This window comes from Eulemur rufifrons, chromosome 30 (assembly GCF_041146395.1).
Source record: "Eulemur rufifrons isolate Redbay chromosome 30, OSU_ERuf_1, whole genome shotgun sequence".
Lineage (NCBI taxonomy): Eukaryota > Metazoa > Chordata > Mammalia > Primates > Lemuridae > Eulemur > Eulemur rufifrons.
This window is the reverse complement of record NC_091012.1, coordinates 130,526,287-130,539,117: the sequence shown is the minus strand read 5'-3', so window position 1 is coordinate 130,539,117 and position 12,831 is coordinate 130,526,287. Positions and strand designations below refer to the sequence as shown.

Genomic DNA, 12,831 nt, shown 5'->3' with positions numbered 1-12,831 from the left:
CTCCATTCTTTACTATGAAGGTTGGACTTGATAGATTTAGGCGTATACATTCAGGTCTTATGGCTGAAATGTAATATTTTGCAAATTTTTTAAAGTTTTAGTAAGGTGGAAATTGTGAATAAAAAGTAGCAGGATTCAATGAAAGATTTTTATCCTGGTTGATTGTAACTTCATTTGAAGCGAGACATACTTTTATGGAATTACTTATTTAAAAAGTTAGATTTCAAGCAACACAATTAAATATTGAATATTGATGACATTTTTTCTATTTTTTCTGTTCAATGTGTTTAGAATATCTCTGCCTATGTTTTTTTTTAATTATTATTATGGTAGTATCTCTTATAAATAAGATTTTTATTTCTTATAATGAAGTCTATGATTTTTATTTCATTATGTTTATATTACAAAATAAAAATGAAGAGTAGTGGCCGAGAAGATAAAACATACTTTAGTTTTAAAAAGTAGTCATTTATTGCAGCAAATTAATGTGATGGTGAAGACAGAGATTATTTACAAAAGATACAAAAGCATTGTGTGTGTGTGGTGTGTGTAGAGAGAGAGAGAGAGATTTTAACTTCCTTCTAATTCTACACGTTGATTTTTTTTCTTGTAAGAAAAAGCTCTAACCTGGCAGCACACAAACCTGCAGACATCTCTCGAAATGTCTGTTAGCCTGCTGATGTATCTCTCTGTGCTTTCCATGTGCCCTAGATTCTGATGAATCACCAGTGTCCAGGGAAAGGAATGTGATTGTGCACACAAACCCAGACCCCTCCAACACTGTCAACAGGAGGTCTGGAACCAGGGACTCTGAGTGCCAAACCGAGGATATTCTGATTGCTGCCCCATCCAGAAGGAGAATCAGAGCTCAAAGGGGTCAGAGCATTGCAGCTTCCCTTTCACACTCTGCTGGCAACATTTCTGCCCTGGCAGACAAAGGAGACACCATGTTTACTACTACAGTGAGCAGCCGCACAAGATCTCGGAGCCTTCCCCGGGAAGGCAACAGAGGTGGGGATACTGAGCCCAAAGTTGGTGCTAAACCCTCAGCATATGAAGAGGGAGAGCCTTTCGTGGGTGACCACAAAAGAATCCCCAATGATTGCAGTGAGGCTCCAAGCAGCCCAAGCACACAGGAACACCAGCCTGCTTTGGGCTTGGCCTGTTCTCAACATCTTCACAGCCCCCAGCACAAGTTAAGTGAGAGAGGGAGGTCACGCCTGTCCCGAATGGCTGCTGACTCTGGCAGCTGTGACATCTCCTCCAACTCAGACACCTTTGGGAGCCCCATCCACTGCATCTCCACGGCTGGCGTCCTCCTCAGCAGTCACATGGACCAGAAAGATGACCACCAGTCATCCAGTGGTAACTGGAGTGGGAGCAGCTCCACGTGCCCCTCACAGACCTCAGAAACAATCCCTCCTGCAGCTTCTCCTCCCCTTACTGGCTCTTCGCACTGTGACTCGGAATTGTCACTAAACACGGCCCCTCATGCCAATGAGGAAGCCAGCGTCTTCGTGACAGAACAGTACAATGATCACCTGGATAAAGTGAGAGGCCACCGGGCAAACTCCTTCACCTCCACTGTTGCAGATCTGCTGGATGACCCCAACAACAGCAACACAAGTGACAGTGAGTGGAATTACCTACACCACCATCACGATGCCTCCTGCCGCCAGGATTTTAGTCCTGAGCATCCCAAGGCAGATAGCTTGGGCTGCCCGAGCTTCACAAGCATGGCCACTTATGATAGCTTTCTGGAAAAGTCTCCATCAGACAAAGCAGACACTAGCTCTCACTTTTCGGTAGACACGGAAGGATACTATACCTCCATGCACTTTGACTGTGGTCTCAAAGGTAATAAGAGCTATGTCTGTCACTATGCAGCCCTGGGCCCAGAGAATGGCCAGGGTGTTGGGGTTCCTCCTGGTCTTCCGGACTGTGCCTGGCAGGACTATCTAGACCACAGGAGGCAGGGGAGACCAAGCATCTCTTTCAGAAAACCAAAGGCAAAGCCAACCCCACCTAAACGTAGCTCATCGTTGAGGAAGTCCGATGGAAACACAGACATTTCTGAGAAGAAAGAACCAAAGACAAGCAGTGGTCAGCACCTGCCTCACAGTTCCAGGGAAATGAAGCTGCCTCTTGATTTCTCCAACACGCCTTCTCGGATGGAAAATGCCAATCTTCCCACCAAACAGGAACCTTCTTGGATAAACCAGAGTGAACATGCTATTAAGGAACCTCAGTTAGACACTTCAGATATTCCACCATTCAAAGATGAAGGTGCTGAATCAACTCACTATGCAGACCTCTGGCTTCTAAATGACTTGAAAACAAATGATCCTTACAGATCTCTATCTAATTCAAGCACTGCTACAGGTACCACAGTTATTGAATGCATCAAATCTCCAGAGAGCTCTGAATCCCAAACATCCCAATCAGAATCAAGAGCCACCACCCCATCTCTTCCTTCTGTTGACAATGAGTTTAAACTGGCTTCACCAGAAAAGCTGGCTGGCTTGGCATCTCCGTCAAGTGGCTACTCAAGCCAGTCTGAAACGCCAACATCCTCTTTCCCTACAGCTTTCTTTTCAGGTCCGTTGTCTCCTGGAGGTAGCAAAAGGAAACCTAAAGTCCCAGAAAGGAAATCCTCATTACAGCAACCCTCTTTAAAAGATGGAACTATATCACTGAGTAAAGATCTTGAACTTCCAATTATACCTCCTACCCATCTTGACCTAAGTGCTCTTCATAATGTCTTGAACAAACCATTCCACCACCGTCATCCATTGCATGTTTTCACTCATAATAAGCAGAACACAGTAGGAGAAACACTGAGGTCTAATCCTCCACCGTCCCTTGCAATTACACCAACAGTCCTGAAATCTGTTAACCTTAGGTCCATCAATAAGTCTGAAGAAGTGAAGCAAAAACAAGGCAACAATACAGATCTCCCCTACTTAGAGGAAAGCACTCTCACAATGGCTGCCTTGTCTCCGGGTAAGATTAGGCCACATACAGTGAAGAAATCAATATCACGTCAGTACTCCACTGAAGACACCATACTGTCGTTTTTAGACTCCTCTGCAGTTGATATGGGGCCAGATAAACTACATTTAGAAAAAAACACTACATTTGATGTGAAGAATCATTGCAATCCAGAAACCACACCCTCAGCTGGTAGCAATCTTCTGGATTCAAATGTCACAAAGGACCAAATACACACAGAGAGTGAGCGTATTCCAGAAAGCACACCAAGTAAAAACTGTGATTTTTCCAACGAAGGATTTCAGAGGGTCTCTGCTACCCGCCCAAATGATTTGGATGGTAAAATAATACAACATGGAGCTGGTCCAGATGGAACCCTAGAACAGGTACAGAAGGCGTCCTCCGTAGGTCAGGAGGAAGTTGCACAACTGGAATCTGTGGATGTAATCACATCTCAGTCAAACTCACCAACTAGAGCAACAGACATAAGCAATCAACTTAAGCATCAACTTGTTATGAGCTGCCACCACGACAAAGTGCCTGGGAATATCAGCTATGAATCAGAGATATCACCTGCAAATTCACTCCCTGAAAAATGTTCTGAGCAGGAAAATATTGCTTCAGGTATTTCAGCCAAAAGTGCCTCTGGTAACAGCAGAGCAGAGGAGACCCAAGGAAGTGTGGATGAGGCTTCACTGAAAGGTCAGTCATTGATACCTTTTGTCACAATGGAAATGTGTCTCTTGGCACTTCCTGGAGTTTTTCTTTCTTACATTCCCCATAATAATGTACAGCCCTGGGTGTTGGTTTCCCTCCACTATTTCTTTTCAGCTGTTAAAACAATTGAGATAAAAGCTTTTGTCATTGAGGGACTAAGCTTTGGCAGATCTCTTTCATTTTAATTTGTTTGTCCCCTGAGTCAGTGAAGCACAGTAGTGTGATGAGTAAATTCCTCTTAAAGATGCTTCTGTTCTTATTTTAAGAATCATCACTGAGCGATGACTCCATCATTTCATCACCTAGTAAAGACTCTCAAGCTGAAGCGGAGGGGGTGTTTGTGTCTCCCAACAAACCTCGAACAACTGAGGATTTATTCGCAGTCATTCACAGGTGAGGCAGCATTACCAAGTCCCCCCAAACAGAAGGCACAACAAAGGTTTTGCTTCTTAAAGTGCTTCTCATCAAATGCAAATACAGGAAAGCCTTCCATACTGATAATATATTCAGCAAAAACAAAAGCAAGCAAAGAATTTTTTTTTCTAAATCCAACTGGTAGACTTATGTGCAAGTTGGCAGACAGAAGTCTTTATATATAGTTAGACCTCTATTAGAGACTTTCATAAGAACTGCTGAGGGAAGATGTTGTATTTTTCCCCAGGAAAGACATCCTCGAATAAATTTTTATGTGAAAACAATTTGTGGTTAAGTGACTTGGAGTGGAAGCTCAAATCTCTGACTTTTAAATAATTTCTTGAGCCTAAAAAATATGATCAAAGCTGTAATTATACACTAGCAGAGACAAACATAAGTTGATTCACCAAAACAATCAGAGCCCCAAGTTTGAGACCAGACAGTTTATGTACCTGTCTATTCCATAGCTCAGAACAACTAATAATTGCTACCTTTTTTCTCTTTTTTAAACTTAATATTACTGGCCTTCATCTCCAAAATTAATGCCCATATTCAATTAATAGGGGATGTTCTCTGGGTTGCTTTTCCAGGACAGTGTTGGGTCCATGCTGTGAATGAGCACTCCCTCATCTGCTCGTATGCACCCTCATGATTAATGGTCCATATTTGTAAGAATACTCCTTATAGCTAGTAACCAAAGAGCAAAGCAAAAACTAGCCCTTGGAGACTGAACTCATATCCAACTGATCTCATAGATCATGATGTGCCTGCACCCTTCACAAATACAACTGCCTTCTTCTACTAGGCCTTGGGGACCTAGATGGAACTCTCAAGGGACAGAACGGGAGGACTGTCTTTTCTACCTCATAAAGTTATCATTTTTGGAGCAAATTCATTGTAAGCAGCTTACAATCATTCTCTCCTGGGATTCTACTTTTTATAGGAGAATGCCACTGTCTGTTGATGTGGTTCTCTCATAAAGAAGGAGCACTGCTGTTCAACAACTTCTTTTTAAAGGAGCCAATGAGAAACACCTTCTGTGTATACCTTAGCAGGCACAATTCTTTTCTCAGAGAGTGAAGGATCGTTAGCTTATTTTCCTTCACCCTTATGTCTAGTCTAAGCTCCAATTATATTTCCCTCATCCCTACACTGTATCCTCAACCTCAGGAAAAATTACTAAAATGCCATGTAATGAGTCAAAAACTTACCAGCAAAGAACCAAATGCTAGTGTCTGGAACAGTGCCAGGATGTATGTAATGGAGTTAGAAAGAACTGGATTTGAATCCCAACTCTGCCACTTTCTATGCAGTCTTGAATACATTAAAACCTCTGGACCTAGTCCCTTACTGTACATGGCAATACCTATAGCTCACATATTTGATTTTAATGATAAAAACATATTTTTGTGTCTAGAATATGGTAGATGCTAGAAGCAAATGTTAGCTTGAAAACCCTGTCCCATTGGAGTATGAGACCCTGGCATATGCAATATATCAACCACAGAGGTTTCAGGGACCCCAAATCAGGCTGGTCTCCAGTTGCAAAGCTCAAATTTTCTCTGTTGTATGGATTTTTAAGTTGGTGATAGAGCATGTTGCCAACACTTCCCAACGAACCGAGTCATGTGAAGAGTAGCTGAATTTATGCTTGCTTATTTATCAAAGAAGATCAATAGTATAATGATGGATGTCGAGGTTCAGTAACTTATTGAGTTTGGTAATCTTAGATTTGCATTTGGGTAGGTTTTACTTATTTTTTACTTGTTTATTTACATCACAGTGACAAGAATTCTTTTTCTTGAGAACTTACAGTATACAAAGGTTTTTAAGAGCTCCAGAGATGGTCTAGGATTTCAATTCCTCACAGAGAATTTGCTTACTGCTTAATATGCTATTGATGTTCCTAGTTAGCTATGGGAAATGGTATTTGTAGCCAAAGATAGACTGATTTATTTAAAAAGCCATTTAATTAATTTTTTATATGGAAGAATTTTAAAAATAGAATAGTCTGTTTCCTCCCCACATATTCATCACCCAGGCCTATCAACCATCAAACTATGGCCAATCCTGTCCCACTCACACTTGCTCCTTCTGGTGTTATTTGGAAGCCAATCCCAGACATCAGAGCATTTCATCTGTATTGCAGAGATAGATCTGATAAGAAAAGCTACAGTCCTTCACCCCACTGTAATGGGAAGTCAGATAGCAGTATAGTTTCTTAACTCTTGCAAAATATCCCAGTAAGTCCTCATCTAGAACTTCTAGCCTCCACATTAGCCATTCTCTGAAACTATCATCTCCGGAACCTAATTTATGTCCACTGGTTCTCAGAGAATTTCCTCAGGCTATGAGTGCTACAAGGGCAAGGGATGTATCTTACTCCTCACCTCTACAGCCCTAATGCTTAGTACCCTCTCATACACATGCCCTCAAAATGCTCTTTAAATAGATCTATGTGTGAATGTGGCTGAATACTTTTAGCTTCATAAAAATGTATGTGGACTGAGATTTTTGCCCCATTTTTTCCTTTTTTCAAAAGATCCAAGAGGAAAGTACTTGGAAGAAAAGATTCTGGGGACATGTCTATTCGAAGCAAATCGAGAATTCCCCCTGGCAGTAATAGCAGCAGTACCAGTTCCATCACTTCACCCAGCAGCAATGTGACAACCGCCAACAGCCAGAGGTCACCTGGTCTCATCTACCGAAATGCCAAAAAGTCCAACACATCAAACGAAGAGTTTAAGCTGTTACTCCTCAAGAAAGGCAGTCGCTCGGATTCCAGTTACCGCATGTCTGCCACTGAGATCCTGAAGAGTCCCATCCTGCCCAAACCTCCTGGGGAGCTCACAGCAGAGTCCCCTCAAAGCACTGAAGATGCCCACCAGGGTTCACCTGGGGCTGAGGCATTGTCCCCACTTTCTCCGTGCTCCCCACGAGTTAATGCAGAAGGATTTTCCTCGAAGAACTTTGCCACCTCAGCATCAGCAAGGGTTGGACGTTCCCGGGCCCCTCCCGTGGCCAGCAGCAGCCGCTACAGTGTCCGCTGCCGGCTGTACAACACGCCCATGCAGGCTATCTCTGAGGGAGAGACAGAAAATTCTGACGGGAGCCCACACGACGACCGCTCCTCCCAGAGCTCAACATAGGCTGCCTGTGCCCGGCTGCCTGTCAGATGCCAAAACCCTTAGTTATATGAGGATGTAGGAATGGGACAGAGGACTTGGGAGAAGTTGCAACATGATGGGGTAGCATCACTGCTTAGCAATGAATTTCTAAATACAGTATATGCTGGGGAAACAGAAAGTGGTTTATTGATTCTTGATTAGTTGCCATGTTTTAAGTAGCTGTACTGTCTTTCATGTTTTTCTTTAGCATAGTTTGATTTACCCAATCTCATTCCTTGTGATAATAGAGAATATAAAAATGTCTAATTTTCTTGAAACTTAGAAAAAGTTTTCCCAGAGCTGCCTATTCAGAAAATAAAGCCCTCACTGTCATGATTCTTTAAGAAGATGAAATTACTCTGGAGGTTTGGTATTTTTTTACATTAAAACAAACTAAAGCAAAATTTAGAAGAAAGAACTACACATATGTACATACCATATTTTTGATAAAAATGTGTAAATAGATTTATCAATGATGAGTGGACATGTGGTCAATTATCTACCGCACACCAACTGTTTATAGAACACACAAAAATAAAGTGTAATAACTGTATTCTGTGAATACCATTTTCATATCAAATACCATATTTAAATGTCCACCAATATGATTTCTGAGTGGTAAATCTCAAATATGAATTTTAAACTGGTGAAATAAAGGAAATCTTGAGGTCATATACTGAAACGTGATTAATTTAAAATAATGAATTCAGACCTAATGATTTTTGTGACAAATTGCAGCACCAAACAAGCAAAATAGCAACTCATGGCTGTGATTTGCCACATGGTAATTTGGACAGAATGAAAAGCATGCTTTTTTTTCAATCAATGAGAGAAGTCATCATTCTCAACACAAAGTCCTGAACAACAGCATTTGACAGTGTCTTTTAGACTTTAATTTTTTCGATGGATTGCTTTAAAGAGAATGAGTAGGGAAAACAGTAGTTAATTTTAGATTATGTTTTATATTAGGCTACTGGGGAGGTAAACAGTCATAATCTAATGACTATGATCTTTAAACTCCTTAAACAGTTTAGCAATTAGCTCCAGCTTCTTAAACTAACAAAAATAAAACCTAAGCATGCCACAGAGCTATTGATTTATCAGTAAGTACCTGTAATGAGTTTTCAGTGAAGCTTTCTCTCTGTGCTGATGAGATTCATGCTACCTAAAAGTTAACAGAAATGACACTGTGAACAATGTAGTTGGGAAATAGGTATGTGTATATGCATTATTTATATTCATTGTTAAACTGGGAATGGGGAACAGCTCTGGTTCACAATGCTACATACAACTGAGTTTTTGTCTGGTTTTACTATAGTATCTGCTTGATGGCAAAAGGGGAGGGTGGTGGGTGGGAGAGGAAATGTCAGGGCAAGTGCTCTGGTAAAATGAAAGCAGGGAAACAAGCTGAATTACTTGAAATTACTTGAATTTTCTTGTCTTAAAACTGAAAAAAGATGAGCTACAAGTTGAAATCTGCAAATGGTTTTTACACCTCTGATTTTAACATGAACTGATGCTGTTTGGAATCAAATGTCAGAAATATAAGCAGCTATGTACTTAGAATAGGTTTTGAATGGGAGAGGTAGAAAGTAGAGAGAACTAAGAAGGGATCTGACCTATAAAAGACTAGAATGTGATTAGAATGCTAGAACATACAAAGGTTACCAAGAAATTGACAAGCAGCTGCCTTTAAGCTTATGCAAGTGGTAGTTGGGAAAGTAGGAGGTGTGAAAGGGGGTTTGTGGTTTGGGATTAATTCATGCAAAATGAAGGAGGAAGCCTGGTCTAAGAAGATACTGTCTTTCAATAGAAATGCTTTCTAAAATGCTACAGATTTAAGAAGTTAGAGAATCTGATTGCTGTTGGTGTTTTGTTTGTTTTGAAAGAAAAAAAAAGTCTGGCGTCTACTATTTGTTTTCACTATCAAATTGTGTTACTAAATTTCTTGTCATCCTTGTATGTAAATTGGGTGCTGGGGGTGGAGGGGTAGAGGAGGAGGGAGAGAGTGAGAGAGAAAGAGTGTGTGTGTGTGTGTGTGTGTGCATATATGTGTGTGTGTGTGTGTGTGTGTGTGCTGGGGATAGATAAGCTACCTGGTAAAGGGTTTGAACATTTACAAAGTGTTACACTTTTTATTAAAAGAAAAATGTTTTGGGGTTTGAAAAAATGGACCATCATTTCTCATTGGAACCCATTAGTTAAGAAAACCAGCATGGTTTGACACCACATGGGAACATGAATAAATCTGACTCATGCTTTGAAAAGTACACTTTACAAAATTTTAAAAATAAAGTTTTTAGACAAATGTGATAATAAACCATCATTTCCAGTCACAATAGGTGATCTTTTGTAATTTTCATAAAAGCAGTTCGTTTGCAGTATGGCTTTTGTGTAGTTAGGGGTTTTTTAAGCGTGAAGAAAGGTATGTGGACTTTAAAAGTGATTCTAAATCTTGAATAGAAAACACATGAATTGGCTTTAATAAAAATGTCACCTTGTTATTATTGACATTAATTTAAGTAAGGGTACCATGTATATTTTAAAATACATATTGACTTGAATTGTGAGGCAATGAGATACCTTCTATATGTAATGATCACAAAACTAACCCTTATAATATAGTTTTACTTATTTTGTTTACTCTAAAAGTCTATAGCAGAGTTTCTCTATTTTATATTTCATAGATTTAAAAAAAAACCCAAATAGAGATGGAATTTAAATTCACTGTGTAAAAGAGTATTGAGCAACAAACTGAGAAAAAGCAAGAAATTCCTTAGTAATCTGGAATATTCTACATGGCTTTATTACATAGCAAACAAGACCAAGATTTAGGGCTGTCTTTATCATCACTGCCATCTTGAAGCAGGGCACACATGTTAGGTATTGTGAAGAACATCAATCTGAACTTTTCTTCTGTTGTTTGCACTGATGCTAATTTTATGTTCTTTTATGTTTATGCAACATGTCTATCATGTCTATGTTGTGGGGGGGAATTTTTTTCCTTTTTTTTATTCTTTCTTTTCATTTTTTTTTTTTTTTGGTTTTGTTTTGTTTTTGGCCAAGTAGAGGACATGGACTAGTTGTAGCAAACAAAACATGCTGTTTGCTCTTGCCAAAGGTCAGTATGTTTGCTGCAGTGGTGGTACTTAAGAGAACTAGATCATAAACAAGATTTAAAACAATGAAGAAGGTTACAGTATAATTATTTTGGTACTAGAACCAGTTCATGCTGGCCGAAAAGACAATGGTTTGTGGACTTGCATCCATTTTGTATTTTTGTAATATTTGTAAATATGAACTTTTTAAATTGTTGCAAAGATTGTTTCTTTTGTAAGATGTTTTCAACGTTTACATTCAATCCAAGCCTTTGTATATTTTAGAGCTGTGCAACACTTTAAGTCTTGTATTTATTTTTAGTAAAAATGGTGACAGTTTCATTGTGAACCCCTCAAAAAAATGTATCAGAAAAGTTTGATTACCTAGAAAGTGTGTATAGAAACTGCAAATAAACGTGACTGCAATTAAACAACCAGTTTCTCATTCTTGAGGTTTCAGAAAGTATTTTATAGGCAACTGGACATAAAGGAGAGATCTGTTATGGCAAAAGTACAAACTAAAACAACATGTACTATAAAAGGCTCTAATCTAGATTCATATTTGAAAGGAAAAACAATGCATTTCCGACATCCAGTATACTTCCTTGTAGTTCCTCTCTGGGCCAGGAAAAGATTTATGGCGTTAGTTTGGAATATCTACCTGCTTTGCTTCTGATAATTACTCAGACTGTGCCTCCTTCCCAAGATGCACAGACTCGATATATGTAAGACAATATGCCACTAGATAATGTCATGTAGCCTTTATTATATAGCAAACTTCTATGCCAAGTACGTACTTTTCCTAAGTACTTTGCATACACGAACTCATGTATTCCCCATATTGTGCCCATTTTACAGATTGGGAAACTGAAACACAGACCGGTTACTTGGCTTGCCCAAGGCCATAGGGCGACTAAGTGTTGGAGCTGGGGTTCAAACTCACCAAATCTGGCTCCAGGGTCTGTATTAGTTCTCCACTACAACCTGTAATTGTTGATGACTGGAAATAACTTTCCCTGTGTCCCTACCAGACCACCACGCTCAGAGCAACTGCTAAGCCCCGCCCAATTCAAATTAAAGCACTGGCGTTCACACCTGGAACCCAGTCCACGTCGATGTCTCGGATGCATCAGAAGGAGAGGCGGGAAGGGCGGGATCACAGCGACACTGGGGAGGTCACGCACCTAACCGCTGCATCCTTGATCCACCACTGCCACTAGAAGAGTCGCGCATACATGCTGGCGCTCCTGCGCAGCCACAGAAACCTCTCCGTGTGCAAGGCTTGCACCTCTGGCGCCTAGCGCCCAGTTCCAATCCGAGCAAGGCACCGCCCCCACAGCTGTCTCCTTAGGAACGCCCCGCCCCCAAAGGCCGTGCGGACGCCCACGGGATTGGCCGGTCAACAGCGCGCGCGTCCGTAGGCGGTCGTTGATTGGTCAACGGAGCAGTCTTGCCTGCGGCCCTGCCGGTGGGAACTCGGACGCCAGGGGCGCTCTGTGGTTTACGCCCGGGTCAAGGCACCTTTTGGGCTCGCGACAAGTGCGCCGCGAGGTCAGGCGGGGTTTTTGGCGCGCGAATAGTTTCAGAGAGGCCATAACGGTTTCAGCCGTGGCTGAGAGGGGAAGCCGGATTACCGCGAGCCTCCAGAGGGCGGCGTGGCGGACTCTGGCACCGAAGTAGGTAAGTCCAACCGTACTTTTTACTCACCTTGAACTTTCTTGACTCAGATGTGCGGGCGAGTACGAGTTGGGGAGCACATCCCTTTTAAGCGATTTGGCTTAACGATTAGGGCTTCTGTGGGGAGAGGGGATTTGCTTTGAGGGGCCGAGTGAGGCTTCAGATTTCAGCCGCCGCGCTGAGGTGAGGTGATTTGAGTGGTTCCCACGAGTCTCCGGGATGCGAGAACGTGTGAGCTTTTGAGATTTGGCAATTTATTAGGTGCTTGGTGCTGACTTTCTGGGACGAGTTGATCCTTTTTCAGCCTTTCTCTTGGTGGAGGCGGGTGGGAGGGCGAGGAAGGAGCCAGACTCTGACTTTCATAGAGTTTTGTGTTTAAAGAATGGACGAACTCGCGAGTTGATTCATATAAAATCCTGTGAGATTGAGACAGATTTTGAGGCTTTGAAGGTAACCGGGTTTGATCAAAGACAGATAGTGCAGCCTCGCTGTTTTATTGTAAATACATAAGGGAAGGGGAAGAAAAAAAATGTGGGGGTGTTGTGCAGCCCACCCGCTGTCTGGTCGTTTGATAGAAAAGGCTCTGCTTTAGTCTGTGGGGGATCGCTTCCCTCCCTCCTACCCGGCTCTCCTTGAGTTCGAACTGCTCTAGGGTCTTATAACATGAAGTGGCAAACTGGTTTAAGATTTACAGAGAGTGATTTTGTAAGCAACTGTTCTGCACGGTGTTTTGTATAGCGGGACATGGGCTAGATGCAGTTTTGAGT

The 12,831-nt window shown here is 41.4% G+C and overlaps 1 protein-coding gene across 4 annotated transcripts in view; it reads left to right on the top strand.

Moving 5' to 3' along the window:
- The window catches only part of NHS (NHS actin remodeling regulator), a 333,885-nt gene extending 323,067 nt beyond the window's left edge, over positions 1 to 10,818 (top strand). For 2 of the 4 annotated variants that reach the window (XM_069463685.1, XM_069463684.1), the window contains 3 exons: positions 712 to 3,693; positions 3,975 to 4,101; positions 6,665 to 10,818. In XM_069463685.1, coding sequence (XP_069319786.1) covers positions 712 to 3,693; positions 3,975 to 4,101; positions 6,665 to 7,271 — 3,716 coding nt within the window. In that variant the 3' untranslated portion in view covers positions 7,272 to 10,818. The remainder of the gene's footprint in view (positions 1 to 711; positions 3,694 to 3,974; positions 4,102 to 6,664) is intronic. The other 2 variants (XM_069463683.1, XM_069463682.1) reach the window with 1 other exon arrangement.
- The last annotated feature ends 2,013 nt before the right edge of the window (positions 10,819 to 12,831 follow it).